The 19,152-nt window shown below is 49.7% G+C and overlaps 1 protein-coding gene and 1 gene segment (V, D, J or C); both read left to right on the top strand.

The window, feature by feature from the left end:
* The first annotated feature begins 212 nt into the window (after positions 1-212).
* Positions 213-19,152, top strand: part of LOC112657327 (Ig mu chain C region-like) — a 49,581-nt gene continuing 30,641 nt past the window's right edge. Inside the window, 2 exon segments of the C gene segment in view lie at positions 213-368; positions 450-1,004. Coding sequence covers positions 323-368; positions 450-1,004 — 601 coding nt within the window.
* LOC125755503 (tetra-peptide repeat homeobox protein 1-like) lies at positions 4,030-5,235 on the top strand. Its single transcript, XM_049112988.1, has 2 exons — positions 4,030-4,271; positions 4,473-5,235. The coding sequence occupies exons 1-2, from the start codon at positions 4,121-4,123 to the stop codon at positions 5,036-5,038; spliced, it is 717 nt and encodes a 238-aa protein (XP_048968945.1). The 5' UTR covers positions 4,030-4,120; the 3' UTR covers positions 5,039-5,235.

The raw sequence follows: 19,152 nt of genomic DNA, 5'->3' as shown, positions 1-19,152 counted from the left end.
CAACCCATAATCAGAGCCTGAAAACAGAATATGAGAGAACCTTCATAAGGTTCCCAAGTTCATCAAGTGCAGCACTAACCCCCTCAAGGAAACAGGACTGGGGAACAGCTGATCCAGAAACAGAGCCCAGATCACTAGGACCAGGTTTATGGGCCCTCACTCTACTGGGCACCAGGAACAGGGGACTATAACTGGGGTTCAAGATCTTTTAATGTGTCCTTTCCTCTATGGGGACCCACATGCAAATCACCTCTGGTGCTCCTACAAGAAGTCAGCATCACAGGCAGAGGCCAGAACCTGGGTCTCCATCCCGTAGACAGCCATGCAGATGCCGTGGTCCCTCCTCTGCCTGCTGGCAGCTCCCCTGGGTGAGGGCCTGGGAACTCCCAGATGGGCGGGGGCCTTCCTGTCAGATGGGACAGACTCACAATGACCCTCCTTGTCCCTAGGTGTCCTGTCTGAACTCACACTGCAGGAGTCAGGGCCAGGACTGGTGAAGCCCTCACAGACCCTCTCTCTCACCTGTGTTGTGTCCAGAGGCTCTGTCACCAGCAGTTACTACTGGAACTGGATCCGCCAGCGCCCTGGGAGGGGACTGGAATGGATGGGGTACTGGACAGGTAGCACAAGCTACAACCCGGCATTCCAGGGACGCATCTCCATCACTGCTGACACGGCCAAGAACCAGTTCTCCCTGCAGCTGAGCTCCATGACCACCGAGGACACGGCCGTGTATTACTGTGCAAGAGACACAGTGAGGGGACCTCAGTGTGAGGCCAGACACAAACCTCTCTGCAGGGACACAGGAGGGGCTGGGCTGAAGGGACACTCAGATGACCAGATGGTGCTCAGGTCACCAGGGGGCACACAGGTCGCCAGAGGGCAGCCCAGATCAGAAAGGGGGCAATCAGGACAACAGGACCCTTTACCACAGAGAGAAGCCAGGAAGCAGGTGCAGAGCAGGAATTCAGGAGGGAGGACCTTCCTGTCACTATCTGGGCCTTTCCTTCTCTGATACTGTTTGCCAAACTCCCTCACTTTGGCACCTGGCTTCTTCTGTATTTCAGGCCCAGGATGACCTCAAGACCTTGGCATTCATGCCATTTTCACCATGTACAGGGAGTGCACCTTGAGGTCAATGCACCGCTGCCTCCCTCCCTGTACTCCTTTCTCTGACATGGTCCCTGATCAGACCCCTTTCATCTCATCAGAAATAGTAACTCAGGCATTACCTGATGGCCACTGTAGTCTCCATCCTATAACATTAGAGAATTGGGGTTGACATGATATATTTGTGATCTCTCCATGGCTACCTCTCTCTCTCACTGGTCTTCAGACAGCACACAGCCCTTCCTTCTTCTGTGTGTCGCAGAGTTTCTGAGCTCAAGACATCACTACGGGGCCATCCTCCCTAGTCTGCACACATTGGCTGGGCTGGCATCTTGCTCCGTCCTCCTTGGGTCCCCTTGTTTCTCACCCCATTCCACAAGGGTGATTTCTGAGCTCCCTGCAGCTGTTCTGTGGCAGAGTTTCGGGATTCTTGTCTCAAGGAATCAAAGAATGAATCTCGTGAACACAAAACTGTGAAATGAGGAGGAACTTTATTATGTGAAGGTGAGAACAGAAAGGAAAGCTAGGAAAGCTCTGTAGAGGAGCCCCCGGGTGGCTCAGTGGTTAAGGCTTCTGCTCAGACTGTGATCCTGGGGTCCTGGGATCGAGTCCCACATCAAGTGTTCCAGGGGAAGTCTGCATCTCCCTCTGCTTGTATCTCTGCCTCTCTCTCTGTGTCTCTCATGAATATTTTTAAATAAATTTATTTTTTATTAGTGTTCAATTTGCCAACATATAGAATAACACCCAGTGTTCATCCCATCAAGTGCCCCCTCAGTGCCCGTCACCTAGTCACCCCCACCCCCAGCCCACCTCCCTTTCTACCACCCCTAGTTCGTTTCCTAGAGTTAGGAGTCTCTCATGTTCTGTCTCCCTTTCTGATATTTCAACAAATATTTCAACTTGTTTTAATGAATAAACAAGTAAAATCTTGAAAGAAAGAAAGAAAGAAAGAAAGAAAGAAAGAAAGAAAGAAAGAAGAAAGAAAGAAAAGAAAAGAAAAGAAATGAAAAGAAACGAAAAGAAAAGGAGAAGAGAGAGCGAAAAGTCTGTAAAGTGAGAGAGGTCCAGAAGGGGTTGCACTGAGGGCTTTTATGATCCTCTCTCATAGGAAACTGACCAGGGCTCTTGGTAAATCCCCTGTCCATGTCCCCATGCATTTGTGGGTATCAGGTCTTTATGTAGAGCAAAGAGGGTGGACTTGTAACTATTGTGGGAACACACAAATTGTCCTTGTAAACACAATGTATCATTCTGTACATCTGGGATTTCTCTGCCTGGTTATGCAGCTTCCTGCATGATCCTGGTCAGTAGCCCCCTACCTGTCTCTCCCTCCCTAGCGTCACCTGTCCCCTACTTATCCTCCCCCCACCTAGAATGATTCCCTAACTGCCCTTAGGGAATGGGACAATGATGCTCTGTTGCTTCCTGCTGAGATGGGGCTGCAGGTCGTGCAGCAGTTAGAATCTATCCAGGGATGGATCCAAGGGCCTGAGGAAGGGCTGGGGGGTTGCTGATTGACAGCCAGTGGTGCCTGCATTGATACGTGCAGGAGAATAAGCATAAGCGTGAGGTTCCAATTTGTAACTACATCTCTTAGATGACACCCCCATTACCAATTTGGTCAAACAAACCAGTGGATACCTGGATCCCATTAAATTGATAATGAATGTCCCATAGTGAAAGGAGAAAAAATGAGTGGGAAATATCAGAAAGTGAGACAGAACATGAGAGACTCCTAACTGGGAAATGAACTAGGGGTGGTAGAAAGGGAGATGGGTGGGGTTGGGGGTGACTGGGTGACGGGCACTGAGGGGGGCACTTGATGGGATGAGCACTGGGTGTTATGCTATATGTTGGCAAATTGAACACCAATAAAAAATAAATTTACAAAAAAAATGAATGTCCCCTAGTAATTGGGACACCTTGCAGGAGTTATCTGTGACGTTATAGCTACATGTGTGAGGAAACTTCTCACACTGCAACTGGTGTAGCAATCCTACACTGTCAATAGGGGCTCAGTTTTGGAGAAGTCCCTCTCTGACGTCACTTAATTCTTGGTTGAGTGTGTTTAGAGGCCTGCACAGCAAGCCTCCTGTTTCCCTTATCTCGTGTTGCTCTCCTGACTTAAGTCCTGCAAGTGTCATCGTGAGCAGTTGTCTTTCTGTCACTGACTTATTTCACGCAGCATAATACCCTCCAGTTCTGTCCACATTGAAGCAAATGGTGGGTATTGATCCTCTCTGATGGCTGAGTCATATCCCATTGTATGTATAAGCCATGTCTTCTTTATCCATCATCTGCCGAAGGACACTGAGGCTCCTCCCACGGTGTGGCTACTGTGGACATTGCTGCTGTGAACATGGGGCTGCAGGTGCCCCATCATTTCACTACATCAGTATCTTTGGGGTGAATCCCCAGGAGTGCACTTCCTGGGTCATGGGGTAGCTCTATCTCTATTTTTACCTTCTTGAGGATACTGCACACTGTTTTGCACAGTGGCTGCACCAGTTTGCATCTCCACCCACAGGGCCGAGGGGTCCCCTTTCTCCACATCCTCTCCAACATCTGTTGTTTCCTGTCTTGTTAATTTTCACCATTCTCACTGCTGTGAGGTGGAACCTCATCGTGTTTTTTTTTAATTTATTTTTTGTATATTTTGTATTGGAGTTCGATTTGCCATGTTTTCATTCATCATGGTTTTGATGTGTATTTCCCAGATGGCAAGTGATGCAGAGCATTTTTCATCTCCCTGTTTTTTTTCTATTCAGAAAAAAATTTTCACCCTTCATTATTCTTTTTTTAACGAACGGCCCCAGGGAGAGGGAACTAGGGGAAGCGTGAGGAGGGGAAGTGAGGCCCCAGCCCCACAACCCCTCCCCACCCATCCGTTTCCCCCTTACATATTTATAATCTATGTACAAGTCCCAGGGGTGGGGGGCAAGGGGAACTCCCTCAGCTAACTGAGGCTGTGGGCACCCTCTAGGAGCTATGGTGGTGAGGAGAGGCGATGCCAGAAAACCAGTGTCCATACTCCAGAGGGAAGTGTTTAGACCCAATGATCCCCCACAATCACCACAGAGGGAATGCCCAGGAGCCACTGGGAGGCCCCAGCAAAGGTCACCCTCCTGGGGTCTCCAGTGTTCCAGCACCAACCCCAGGTAGGTAAGCAGGAGGGCACCTAGGCCTCCCCTGCACCTGCTCCTGGGCCTCCCTGGGCCCCATTGGGCTCCCTGGGCCTCCTCTGGGCCTTACCCCAGGGTCTTCCCCAGCTGGGCCCGCGGCCTCCAGGGAAGGAGGATTGGGGGTGGCTCTGTGTCACTGTGGTACTACTGTACTGATGATTACTGTTTCAACCACAGCGTTTCAGCGCCCATCAAAATCCCCATCCTGGGGTCCAGGACATGGCCCTGCCCTGGGTGCAACAGGGACACCAACCCCTGGATTTGGAGTGGAGCCACCTCACCAAGGACGTGCTGGTCACCACAGCAGTGTGGCCCCGAACCCAAACCCCCTGGGGGTGGAAGACTCGGCCCTCTCGGCTTCAGGGACAGGGCCAGCCAGCCTCCCCCAACCGGGTCCTGTCTGCTGCCTGCTGCCTGCCGGACCCCCTGGAATCATGCAGGCCAGGGCCACCCCAAACCTCCCTCAGATCTCCAGTCTGGGTGGGCCCGGCATGCAGGCAGGCTGGACCCAAGACCTGGCTCTGCCCCTCCCTCCAGCCACTGCCCCAGGAGGTGGGGCTTCTATCCACCCCTGCAGGAGGGCATCCCCTCCTCCCTGGGGACACCAGGCAGGAGAGGGGCCCAGATCACTGCAGCTGCCGGGGGCCCTGAGGCAGAGGCAGGGGACCCCCCAGGGGTCCTTCCACTGCACTCACCTCTGGGGACTTTTTGACAAGGAACATTGCACTGTGCTACTACGGTAGCTACTACCACAGTGACAGAGGCAGCAGCAAAAACCCAGGCGGAGCCCCAGGGCCCCCAGGCCTGGCTCCCCAGGGTCAGAGCCAGGGCTCTTGGCCCTCAGAGCCACTGGCAGCCAGCTCGGCCCACAGGCTTGGGTCCAGGTATATGTCCACTCACATCCAGGGTCCCAAAGGGCCCGGCAAGCTGACAGGCACACACCTGGCATTCCACACTCATGGCCAGGAAGGAGTCCTGGAAGGACAGAGCCCAGGCCAGGACACCTCCAGTGGTCGAGCCCCCAGTGGGCAGGACCCTGGAGACCAGCAGGCAGGCTGACAGGAGGGGATGCTGCAGCCAGGTCCCTGAAGGTCGTATAGGAGCTCACTGATATTGGAGGGACAACAAGGTTCATGGGGCACAAAGCTCCTCCCAGCCCATGGATGTCCTGAGGGAAGGGGTTGCTCCTGGGCTGGCCAGGGGGCAACTAGGGGCCTCTCCCCAGGACAGGCACTATGCGTGCTCTGGATGTGCTGTGTCTTGCTGGTCAGTGGCAGGAGGCACCGTGGGCTAGGAATCCACCCCACTGAGTGGCCTCCAGGTACAGCCCCCGGGAGGAGCCCACCCTACCAGGCTTTGCGAGGGTGCCCAGAGCTGTGCTGCCCTCTGAGGCTGGGACCCTGGCACATCCTAGGCAGGCTCCACCTCCGCCCACACCCAGGCTTCTGTTCCCAGGGGCTGCATCCCCAGGAGGGAGCCCCCACTGGGTGAACCCTCATAGCCAGGTGGCTGCAGAATGGCCGGGATTCTAACTGGGGATGTGGCTCCACATTTCCTATGAGACTTAACAGAGGAAGCGGCCAAGCTCCAGCCCACCTCTTCCAGGAGGGCAACGGGGGTGGGCCAGGCACAGGGCAGTGGCGCTGGGGACTCTTCCCTCCCACGGGGCCTGCCTGCAAGCCACCACCTTCCTCCCCCACCATCCACCCCCTCCAGTGACCCCTCAACCTGAGCCCAGGCCCAGCCCAGGTTCCCAGGTGCCCAGGGACTCTCCCTCCCCGGCCCCTGCCCTGGGGTCACAGGTCTGAGCTCCACCCCACAGCAAGCTGTGCACCCTGAGGTCCAGCCTGCCCACAGGCCCTGCAGGCCTGGCAGGCACAGACCAGGAGTTCTCAGACGATGTCCTGGGGGCTCCTCTCCCTGCCCAGCCTCCCCAGTGACTGCAGAGGGCAGGCTTCAGTCTCCAGCCCCAGCAAGGGACCTGCGTCCCTACCAGAACAGCCCCCACCCCCTCCAGGGCCCTTCTAGTCCTGCCTCTACCCACCCCATCCTGAGGAAGCTCCTCCTGCCAGCCCCCCTCCCGGTGCTGGGCCCCAGTTATTGTCAAAGGGTGTCACACAGTGTATATATATATGGATACCACAGTGATGCCTCCCATAGCAGCAACCAGGGACCAGGGCACCCTGGAGGACTGCCCTGACCCAAGCCAGCCGCCTCACCCCTGGGGCACAGGCCATTGGCCTCTAGCCTCTGGTCCTGAAGGGCTGGGCTCCACATACTGAGGGCCTCCCAGGTGGACTCTACATGATGGGCACCCTCCAGTGTGTCCAGCAGGGCTGTGCTGCGGCCAGGGGAGGAGGAAACCACAGGCCACCATGGGCCTGGGTGCTCACAGAGCCCAAGCCCGGTGGCCACCCTGCCCCGTCGAGGACAGGCAGCACGGAGGCCTCAAGCTGGACTCCACAGCCAGGCAGCCAGGGCCCTGGGCAAGCCTGCCCATCTAAAAAGAAGGCTGGGAGCCCAGATCCCTGCACCTGCCCACAGGGCCTCTCCTGGGGGCTCTGGCCTCCTCACCATCCACCACAGATGAGCCACAGTGGGGGTCGGACCCCAGGGGGGACCCAGGGTCCCTCAATCAGGCCCCATCTCCTGCCCCCCCCACGCTTCCTCCCAGGGGCACAGCTACCTCAGCTGGTTCCTCCAAGGCAGATGGATGGGACTGTGGCCTCCACCAGGTCAGAATATGGGCAGCTGTGAGCTGCACCCCCACCCCCAAGTTCTGGGGACAGGCCATACTGTCCAAGCCTCTGTCACTATGGGCACTGGAATGCCATCTCCAACAGCGACATGACCTGTGCTCAAAACCAGGAGCCCTCCCTGGGGCCCATGGTCCCCACACACTGTCCTCCCAATGGCACAGGTTAGTGAGCTCCAGAGAGCCCCTGTCCCCAGCGGCAGGCACGGTGGGGCAGACTGAGGGACGCTGCCCTCTGAGAACTGGGGTCCAGTGCCATCACCCCAGGAAGGAAGGATGTAACCATGCCCTGGCCTGGTCCCTGCAGCCCTCATGCCCAGAACTGGGCCCTCTTCTCATGCCCGCCCTGCCTGGGCACCCAGGAGGCCCCCCTGCAACCTGGGCTCCAGCCTGGAACCTGACCTGGAGCTGAGCGGATGCCCCCAAGGGCTCCCCGTGCTCTGAATGCCAGCCTGTCTCCCAGGTCCCAGCTCCCTTCCCTGGGCACTTGTCCAGGGGAGGGCACATGCAGAGGGTGCTGCGGGGTGGGGGAGGGGCTGGGGGATCGCAGCTGAGGATGCCATGCTCTCACCCCCACCCCAAACCTGGGGGAATGGGCAGGAGGGACACTGTTGCAGTGGGACACCTGCACAGCAGTTGAGGAAAGACCCAGGGCCCCTCCCTGAGCCCTCTGTGCCTGCGCTTTGGGATCCCCTCCCCCACGGACACCCAGACTGGTCAGCAAGGCTGAGTAGCAGACCCCCTGGAAGAGAGGATGGACCAGACATGTCCAAGAGGCCCTGACCCAGGAGGGCAGGGGGCCCAGCCAGCAGACCCAGGCTCTGTCTGCAGCCACACTGCTCCATGCGGGATGGGCTGGGGGTGCTGACCTCCACCTCAGAGCCCACCCACCCACAGGACACTCACCTGGCAGCAGCCTACATGGGATACTCACACCCTGGGACTCAGGGCCTCTGGAGCTCAGGAGTGTCCAGCAAGGAGAAGCCCCCACCCCTCCACCAGACAGGCCAGGAGGTTTCAGACCTGGTCTGTGTCACGGTGGTATAGTAGCAGCTGGTACCACAGTGACACCATCCAGGCCAGAAACCCCTCCTCTAGGTTAGGGGCAGCCAGCAGAGGGCCTGGAGTCTGGTAGGCAGCGCCTGCCCTTTTGGCCAGCAGACACTCCCACACTCTTACCCTGGTCCTCGGGGGCTGCTGACAGCCTGCGGAGGTGTCCTGGTCCAGGAGAGGGGCAGCCCAGGGCAGCCAGGGAGGACCACAGCAGTACTCCTGTTCTGGGACAGATTTTGTAAAGGCCTGAGGCAGTGTGAGTTCTAGTAGTTGGGGCTCACAGTGCCTCAGACCAATCACAAAAACCTATCTCAGGCTCCACCACATGGGAGACTTTGTTCCAGCCCAGCCCCACCACCCAGGAGGATGTGGGCATGTCCCCAGCAGCCCTGGCTACTGTGGGCCCAGGAGGAACTAGCGCCCACTACCCATCCCCAAACTAGCGGTCAGCCTGGGGAGCCTGGCCTAGTGCAGAGTCCAGGGCTCCTGGGGTCACTGGACAGGCCCAGTGGCCCTCAGCGTCCCCATCTCATGACCAGGACCAGAGGCAGGCTGCTCAGTGTGGAGCTGGGCCCTGTGCTCACCCCTCTCCTCTGCTCCGCTCCAGAGACCCTGGCCAGAACCCACAGTCAGGTCACTGCCACTCTGGGCCTGAAGGGAGGCCCATTCTCCCCTCCAGTGCTGGGGGTCACCACAGGCCTGCAGGCAGGAAGTAGATCAGCTCCAGGGCAGGGAAGGCCCTCCTGCCCCACCTTACTGCCCACCCTGCCCCTCCACGCGCCTCCCCTCCCTGCCCTCAGGCCTGGGACCTTTTAGTTTTCAGCAGGGATTTCTCTGCAATTACGTTTTTCTGGTCCATGTTGTGTTTCTTGACTCACTGGCTTGCCTGTTCACTCACTCGCCATCCCAGAGAGCCTGAGCCGGGCCCTGGGCTGTGCACACAGCTGCTGTGCAGACATTTGCACAGGTGTAACATGGGCTATGAAGGGGAGACACGGGGTGAGGCATAGAGGCTGGGGTTCCCCACCTGTCTGGAGGCAGCCAGGGCAACTTCCTGGAGGAGGAGACACTATAGCCACAGTGGGAGAAGCATCCAGGTCTTGGCGATGGGGGTGGAGGGGCTAGCAAGGATGCTCCCAGGGGACAGGGAGCCTCAGGTGGGGGAGTCTAAGTGGTCAGAGGCCCCAGGACTTCTGCACTGGAGCTCAGGAGCCCTCTGGAGCCGGAGACAGGGCTGGGCTGCAGTCCGGAACCAGGGTCCCACAGGGTGCCTCAGGGGGCAAGCCCTTGGGAGGTCAGGGCACAAACCAGCTCCTACTCCTGGCCCCAGGCACAGAGAACAAGCTGCTCTCCTCCAGGGCACTGAGGTCAGCACCGTCAGGCTTCCGTGGACACTCCCCCCCCACCAGGGAATCTTACTGACCTGTGGATTCAGGGGGCAGGTACAGTAGGCTGCAGAAGGGGACCCCAGGGAGAACCACACAGCTGCAAGGCCACACAAGGATGTGCTCCCTGCTGGGACACTGGGCTCCGCCAAGGGCTGGGCTCTAGGAAGGAGGCTGCACCACTGCCCACACCCCCAGAAGACCAGAGCCCCATGGGCTCCATCCCCAGCCCCACAACGACCCCCTGATCCCAGCGGGGACCCCACCCCATGGACACAGTCTGACCTCGCTGCCCCTGTCTGCCCCTGCCCGGCCATGCTCAAGCCCCGCAGCCCCAGGGTCACACATACAAGCACCCAGTGCTCACCGCGTCTCCTCCCAGCCCAGCCCTCTTGGGAAGGGTGCTGCCTCCCCTACTGGGTACCCCACATGGGCCCCCAGGACCCTCCACCCAGCTCCTGGGGCAGCACCCAGGATCCTGACCCACACCCTTCCCCAGAACCCAGCATGTTCATTCTGACTCTCCAGGAGAGACATGGGGCTCCCTGGACCATGTGCTGCAGCAGGCTATGGGCTGACCAGCTTCACTCCCACAGGCCATCAACACTGTGTGGGGCAGCCGTCCACAGGCCCAGCCAACCTCCATGTCCCCCTCCCCTTCCAGCACAGCCCAGACCCCTCTGCGTGGGGTGGCCACTGGACCCATCTCTCACCAGTGGGATATACTTGGGGGCATGGGCTTCCAGAGTGCAGTTAGCTGTTTTCTCTCTGCCTATCCTGAGATGTAAATGCACTGCCTGGAGAGGAGCAGCCCCTTTGCCCACCTGCAAAGTCCAACAGGTCAAAACTCCAGTTGGAACATGGATCAGCAGTGGTGTTTAGAGGTTCCTCCATTCTCACATGAGAGGAAGAAAGTCCCTGTGGTTATACTGGTGGAGGGGTCTCTATGAGGGCTGTCTTGATGCATCCCCTGGGAGGAGCTGCCTTGACACCTCCAGCACCTGGGCCACGCCATGCATCCCTCCACCAAGGGTCCCTCTGCCAACCCTTCAAGCCTGGTCCCGCTTGCTTGCCTGGCTGGCATCCTCTGCTAGTTGGAGCAGAGTGATAGAAGAGGATGTCCTGCCACCTCAGCGCAACCAGCAATCTGCTGGTATTGGGGGGCGGGGGTTCCTGGGGAGGCACCCTTGCAGGCCAGCCTGGTGGAGGGCTGTGCCAATGCCCACAGTACTCGCAGGCAGGGATCTAATAAATACGAATATAAGTAAGATGTCAGAACTAGAATTCAAAACAATGATTAAAATATACTAGCCTGGCTTAAAAAGCATTGAAGTCTCTAGGGAATCTCTTACTGGAGAAATAAAAGAACGTAAATCTAACCAGGTCAAAATCCAAAAGGCTATTACTGAAATGCAATTAAAAATGGAGGCTCTGATTGTTAGGGTAACAGGCAGAAGAGAGAGTCAGTGATATAGAAGACAAGGTGACGGAGAATAAAGAAGCTGAGAAAAAGAAAAACAAATACAGAATTGCGAAGGGAAGATTTCACAGATAAGCGATACCAAAAAGTGAAACAGTATTAGAATAATTGGGGTCCCAGAGAAAGAAGAAAGAGAGCAAGAAAGACAGAAGGTATATTTGAACAAATTATAGCTGAGAACTTCCCTAATCTGGGGAAGGAAGCATATGTGCAAGTCCAGAGGACACAGAGAAACCCCCTCAAATTCAATAAATATAGATCAACACCCCAACATGTAAAGTGAAGCTTAAAAATCTCAGAGACAAAGAGAATATCTTGAAAGCAGCTTGAGACAAGAGACTTAACCTACAGGGGTAGGAATGTTCAACTGGCCTGAGACCTCTCCACAGAGACCTGGGAGGTCAGACAGGGTGGATGACATACTCAGGGTAGTAAATGAGAAGACCATGCAGCCCAGAATATGTTATCCAGCAAGGCTGTCATTCAGAATAGAAGGAGAGATAAAGATCTTCCAGGACAGACAGAAACTGAGAGAGGACGTGACCACCAAACCGGCTCTGCACAAAATATTAAGGGGGATCCTATAAGTGAAGAGAAAGGTCAATAGTAACATAGACCAGAAAGAAACAGAGACATTGTGCAGAAACAGGGACTGTAGAGGTCCTACTATGGCACTAAATTCATATCTTTCAATAGTTACTCTGAACCTGAAAGGGCTAAGTGCTCCAGTCAAAATACACAAGGTATCAGACTGGACAAAAAAAGCAAGTCCTACCTGTATGCTGTCCACAGGAGACTCATTTTAAATGTAAAGACACCTTCAGACTGAATATGAGGGGGGGGAGAACCATTTACCACGTGAATAAGCCTTGAAAGTAAGCCAGGGTAGCAAACCTCATAAGAGATAAATTACATTTTAAACTTAGGACTATAGTAAGAGATGAAGAGAGATAGAATAACATAGAAAAAGATATATCCAAGAATAGGGACTTGAGAACAATACATTATATAACTAATTAAAAAGTAAATTAAAGAAACACATTGAAAATAATACAATAACAGCAGTGAACATCAACACATCACTCTCAGCAATGGACAAATCCTCTAAGCAGAAGGTCAACAAGTAAACAAGGCCTTTGAATGACACTGGGCCAGATGGACTTGATAGACACATACGGAACATCTCATCCAAAAGGAAAACACACCTTCTTCATGATGGCACAAGGGAGTTCCTCCAGAATAGACAACATGCTGGGTCACAAATCAGGTCTCAACCAGAACAATAAGATTGGGATGATTCTCTGCACATTTTCAGACCACAGTACTTTGAAACTTGAACTCAATCACAAGAGGAATGTTGCAAAAAACTTAAATACATGAAGGTTAAAAAGCATCCTGCAAAAGAATGAATGAGTAAACCAGGAAATTAGAGAAGAATTTTTTTAAATTCCATGGAAGCAAATGAAAATGAAAACAAAACCATTCAAAACCATTGGGATAGAGCAAAGACATTTCTTTTTTTTAGCAAAGACATTTCTAGCAGGGAAGAACATAGCGATACAAGCCTATCTCAACAAATTAGTAAGATAAGAAGCTTATTCACAGCAAAGGAAACAGTCAACAAAACTCAAAGACAACCTACAGAATGGGAGAGATATTAGTAAATTACCTATCACATAAAGGACTAGTGTCCAAGATCTATAAAGAACTTATTAAATTCAACAGCAAAGAAACAAACAACCCAATCATGAATTGGGCAGAAGATATTAACAGAAAAATCAACAAAGAAGATATAGACATGGCCAACAAGCATATGAGAAAATACTCCACATCACCTGCCATCAGGGAAATACAAGTCAAAACCACAATGAGCTACCACCTCACCCCAGTGAGAACGGTGAAAATTAACAAGGCAGGAAGCCACAAATGTTGGAGAGGATGTGGAGCAAGGGGAACCCTCTTGCACTGTTGGTGGGAATGTGAACTGGTGCAGCCACTCTGGAAAACTGTGTGGAGGTTCCTCAAAGAGTTAAAAAAGATTTTCCCTACGACCCAGCAATTGCACTCCTGGGGATTTACCCAAAAGATACAGATGCAGTGAAATGCCAGGACACCTGCACCCTGATGTTTCTAGCAGCAATGTCCACGATAGCCACACTGTGGAAGGAGCCTCGGTGTCCATCGAAAGATGAATGGATAAAGAAGATGTGGTTTATGTATACAATGTAATATTCCTCAGCCATTAGAAAAGAAAATACCCACCATTTGCTTTGACGTGGATGGAACTGGAGGGTATTACGCTGAGTGAAATAAGTCAATCAGAGAAGGACAAACATTATATGGTCTCATTCATTTGGGAAATATAAAAAATAGTGAAAGGGATTATAGGGGAAAAGAGAGAAAATGAGTGGGAAATATCAGTTAGGGAGACAGAACATGAGAGACTCCTAACTCTGGGAAACGAACAAGATGCAGTGGAAGGGGAGGTGGGTGGGGGGTGGGGGCGACTGGATGATGGGCACTGAGGGGGGCACTTGATGAGATGAACACTGGGTGTTATGCTCTATGTTGGCAAATTGAACTCCAATAAAAAATAAATTTAGGGATCCCTGGGTGGCGCAGCGGTTTGGTGCCTGCCTTTGGCCTGGGACACGATCCTGGAGACCCGGGATTGAATCCCACATCGGGCTCCCGGTGCATGGAGCCTGCTTCTCCCTCTGCCTATGTCTCTGCCTCTCTCTCTCTCTGTGACTATCATAAATAAATAAAAATTTAAAATAAATAAATAAATTTTAAAAAATAAAGAAAAATGAATGCTGAAAAAAAAAAGCCAATTCAGAAGCACAATTATAAAGCTACTGGTGACTCTGAAAAAAAAAAGGCATAAAGGAATCAAGAGATTTCATGACTGTAGAATTTAGATCTAATCAGGCTGAAATTAAAAATCAATTAAATGAAATGCAATACAAACTGGAGGTCCTAATGACGAGGGTTAATGAGGCAGAATAGAAGAACGAGTGAGTGACATAGAAAACAAGTTGATGGGAAGGAAGGAAGCTTAGAAAAAAAGACAAAAAATTAAAATATCATGAGAAAATGTTAAGGGAAATAAATGACAGCCTCAGAAGGAAAATTCTACATTTAATTGGGGTTCCAGAAGGCACAGAAAGGGTCAGAGGACCAGAAAGTATATTTGAACAAATCATAGCTGAGAACTTCCTTAACTTAAGGAGGGAAACAGGCATTCAGATGCAGGAGATAGAGAGATCCCCCCTAAAATCAATAAAAACCGCTCAACACCTCGACATTTAATAGTGAAATTTGCAAATTCCAAAGATAAAGAGAAGATCCTTAAGGCATCAAGAGACAAGAGATCCCTAAGCTAATGGGGAGAAGTACTAGGTTAACAGACCTCTCCACAGAGACCTGGCAGGTTAGAAAGAGCTGGCAGGATATAGTCAGGGTCCTAAATGAGAAGAACATGCAACCAAGAATACTCTATCCAGCAAAGCTTTCGTTCAGAATAGAGGAGAGATAAAGAACTTCCAAGATAGGCAGAAACTGAAAGAATATGTGACCACCACACCAGCTCTGCAAGAAATATTAAAGGGGACTCTGTAAAAGAAAGAGGAAGTCCAAGGAAACACTCCACAAAAACAGGGACTGAATAGGTCTCATGACACTAAATTCATATCTTTCAATAGTAAATGTTGGGTATTTGTCATTTCTAATGGTCATTTCTGATTCCACACAAACCTTAAGTTGATTTGTTCCAACCCTATGGAGAAAGTCCATGGTATTTTCATAGGGATTGCATTAAACGTGTAAATTGCCCTGGGTAGCATTGACATTTTTCACAATATTAATTCTTCCACTCCATGAGCATGGAATATTTTCCCATCTCTTTGTGTCTTCCTCAATTTCTTTCAGAAATGTTCTATAGTTTTTAGGGTATAGATCCTTTACCTCTTTGGTTAGGTTTATTCCTAGGTATCTTATGCTTTTGGGTGCAATTGTAAATGGGATTGACTCCTTAATTTCTCCTTCATCAGTCTCATTGTTAGTGTATAGAAATGCCACTGACGAATGTGAACTGGTGCAGCCACTCTGGAAAACTGTGTGGAGGTTCCTCAAAGAGTTAAAAATAGACCTGCCCTATGACCCAGCAATTGCACTGCTGAGGATTTACCCCAAAGATGCAGAGGCAATGAAACGCTGGGACACCTGCACCCCGATGTTTATAGCAGCAATGTCCACAATAGCCAAATTGTGGAAGGAGCCTCGGTGTCTATCGAAAGATGAATGGATAAAGAAGATGTGGTTTATGTATACAATGGAATATTACTCAGCCATTAGAAACGACAAATACCCACCATTTGCCTCAATGTGGATGGAAATGGAGGGTATTATGCTGAGAGAAGTAAGTCAATCGGATAAGGACAAACATTATATGTTCTCATTCATTTGGGGAATATAAATAATAGTGAAAGGGAATATAAGGGAAGGGAGAAGAAATGTGTGGGAAATATCAGAAAGGGAGACAGAACGTAAAGACTGCTAACTCTGGGAAACGAACGAGGGGTGGTGGAAGGGGAGGAGGGCGGGGGGTGGGGGTGACTGGTTGGTGGGCACTGAGATGGGCACTTGACGGGATGAGCACCAGGTGTTATTCTGTATGTTGACAAATTGAACACCAATAAAAAATAAATTTATTAAAAAATAAAAATAAAAAAATAAATGCCACTGACTTCTGGGCATTGATTTTTTTCCTGCCACCCTGCCGAATTGCTGTGTGAGTTCCAGCAATCTTGGGGTGGGGTCTTTTGGGTTTTCTATGTAGAGTATCATGTCATCTGCGAAGAAGGAGGGTTTAACTTCTTCTTTGCCAATTTGCATTGCCTTTTAGTTCTTTTTGTGGTCTGATTGCTGAGGCTAGGACTTCTAGTACTATGTTGAATAGCAGTAGTGAGAGAGGACATCCCTGTCTTGTTCCTGATCTTAGGGGAAAGGCTTGCAGAGCTTCCCCATTGAGAATTATATTTTGGCTGGCTTTTCATAATGGCTTTTAAGATGCTGAGAAATGTTCCCTCTATCCCTACACTCTGAAGAGTTTTGATCAGGAATGGATGCTGTATTTTGTCAAATGCTTTCTCTGCATCTATTGAGAAGATCCTATGGTTCTTGTCCTTTCTTTTTTTTAATGTTCTATATCACACTGACTGACTTGCAGATGTTGAACCAGCCTTGCATCCTGGGGATAAATCCCACTTGGTCATAGTGAATAATCTTCTTCATGTATTGTTAGATCCTATTGGCTAGTATCTTGAGAATTTTTGCATCTGTGTTCATCAGGGAAATTGATCTGTAATTCTCCTTTTTGGTGCGGTTTGGGATCAAGGTAATGCTGGCCTTATAAAATACGTTTGGAAGTTTTTCTTCCATTTCTATAGTTTGAAACAGCTTCAGTAAAATATGTTTTTTCTTCTTAAGCATTTGGTAGAATTCCCCTGGGAAGCCATCTGGCCCTGGATTCTTGTTTGTTAAGAGATTTTTGACGACTGCTTCAGTTTCCTTTCTGGTTATGGGTCTCTTCAGCTTTCTATTTCTTTCTGTTTCACTTTTGTTAGTTTATATGTTTCTAGAAATTCATCCATTTCTTCCAGATTGCCTAATTGGTTGGTACATCTTTGCTCATATGTTCTTAAAATTGTTTGTATTTCCTGGTGTTGGTTATAATATCTACTCTTTCATTCATGATTTTATTAATTTGGGTCCTTTTTTTCTTCTTGATAAATCTGACCAAGGGTTTATTGACATTATTAATTCTTTCAAAGAATCAGCTCCTAGTTTCCTTGATCCTTTGTGCCCTTCTTTTGGTTTCTGTATACTTGATTTCTGTTATAACTTTTATTATTTCTCTTCTCCTGCTTGGCTCAGACTTTAATTGCTGTTCTTTCTCCAGCTTCCTTAGGTGGAGAGTTAGCTTGGATATTTGAGATTTTTCTAATTTGTTGAGAGAGGCTCGTATTACAATGTACTTCCTTGTTAGGAATTCCTTTGCTGTATCCCAATGGTTTTGAACAATAGTGTTTTTGTTTTCATTCATTTCCATGATTTTTTTAATTCTTTAATTTCCAGGATGACCAATTTATTTTTTAGTACAATGTTCTTTATCCTCCATGTATTTATGCACTTCCAAATTTCCTCTTGCAATTGAGTTTAAGTTTCAAAGCACTGTAGTCAAAATATACAGAGAATAATCCCAATCTTTTGGTATCAGTTGAGACCTGATTTGTGACCCAGTATGTGATCTGTTATGGAGAATGTTCCACGTGCCCTCAAGAATAATCTATATTCTGTTACTTTAGGATAAAATGCTCTGAATATATCTATGAGGTCCATCTGGCCCAGTGTGTCATTCAAAGCTCTTGTTTCTTTGTTGTTCTTCTGTTTAGATTATGTGTCTACAGCTGAGAGTGGGGTGTTAAAGTCTCCTACTATTATCGTATTATTATCAATGTGTTTCTTGACTTTGGTTATTAATTGGTTGGTATAATTGACTGCTGCCAAATCAGGAGCATAAATATTTATAACGGTTAGATATTCTTGTTGGATAAATCTTTTTATTATGATATAGTGTTCCTTTTCATCTCTTATTATAGTCTTTCATTGAAAGTCGAATTTGTTTGATATAAGGATGGCTACTCCAGCTTTCCTTTGAGGTCCATTGGCTTGATAAATGGTTTTTCACTCCCTCACTTTCAGTCTGGATAGGTCTTTGAGTCTAAAATGAGTTTCCTGTAGACAGTATGTAGGTAGGTCTCTCTCTCTCTCTCTCTCTCTCTCTCTCTCCAATTTGATACCCTGAGACTTTCAATTGGAGCATTTAGTCCATTTACATTAAAAGTAACTATGGAAAAACAAGTAATTATGGAAAGGGACACCTGGGTGGCTCAGTGGTTGGATGTCTGCCTTTGGCTCAGTGCATGGCCCCAGGGTCCTGGGATCAAGTCCCACATTGGGCTCCTCATAGGAAGCCTGCTTCTCCCACTGCCTGTGTCTATGTCTCTCTCTCTGTCTGCCTCTCTCTCAAATAAATAAAGTCTTTTTTAAAAAGTAACTATGAGAAAATATGAATTTACTGCCATAGTAGGACCTCTACAGTCCCTGTTTCTGTAGAATGTCTCTGTTTCTTTCTGGTCTATATTACTATTGGCCTCTCTCTTCACTTGCAGAGTCCCCCTTAATATTTCATGCAGAGCTGGTTTGGTGGTCACGTCCTCTCTCAGATTCTGTCCGTCCTGGAAGCTATCTCTCCTTCTATTCTGAATGAGAACCTTGCTGGATAACATATTCTTTTTTTTTTTTTTGATAACATATTCTTGATTGTGTGGTTTTCTCATTTAGCACCCTGAATGTGTCATGCCAGTCTGTCTGACCTGCCAGGTCTCTGGGGAGAGGGCTAATGCCACGTGTACATTCCTACCCCTGTGGGTTAAGAACTTCTTGTCTCGAGCCACCCTCAGGATTTTCTCTTTATCTCTGAAATTTGCAAGATTCACTATTATATGTCAAGATGTTGACCTATTTTTATTAAATTTAAGGGGATTCTCTGTGCCTCCTGCACTTGAATGCCTATTTCCTTCCCCAGATTTGGGAAATTCTCAGTTATAATTTGTTCAAATAAACCTTCCCCCCCTTTTCTCTCCTGGAACCCTATTATTGAGATATTATTTTGCTGTATGGTATTGATGACTTCTCAAAGTCTCCTCTCATGATGCAGTAGTTTTTTTCTCTTTTTTCTCAGCTCCCTTATTCTCCATTATTGTCTCTTTTTAAGATTTTGTTTATTTATTCATGAGGGACACAGAGAGAGAGGCAGAGACACAGGCAGAGACCTAAGCAGGCTCCATTCAGGGAGCCTGATGTGGGACTTCATTCCAGGACCCTGGGATCATGCCATGAGCCAAAGGCAGACACTCAATCACTGAGCCATCCAGACGTCCCTTATTTTCTTTTATATCACTGACTCTCCGGCCTTCTTCATCCTAGCAGTTAGAGCCTCCCTTTTTAAAAAGGGATTTTATTTATTTATTTATTTATTTATTTATTTATTTATTTATTCATAAGAGAGAGAGAGGGAGGGAGAAGCAGACTCCCTGCAGGGAGCCCAATGTGGGACTC

The sequence above is a fragment of the Canis lupus genome, chromosome 8 (assembly GCF_003254725.2).
Source record: "Canis lupus dingo isolate Sandy chromosome 8, ASM325472v2, whole genome shotgun sequence".
Classification (NCBI taxonomy): Eukaryota; Metazoa; Chordata; class Mammalia; order Carnivora; family Canidae; genus Canis; species Canis lupus.
Note: the sequence above shows the minus strand (reverse complement) of the source record. Positions and strands in the feature narration are given on the sequence as shown.

Coding starts and splice junctions, on each gene's coding strand:
- LOC125755503 (XM_049112988.1), top strand. CDS start 4,121: ATGCCAGAAAACCAGTGTCCATACTCCAGAGGGAAGTGTTTAGACCCA. Junction 4,272..4,472: donor TGTTCCAGCACCAACCCCAG/GTAGGTAAGCAG, acceptor TTTCAACCACAG/CGTTTCAGCGCCCATCAAAA.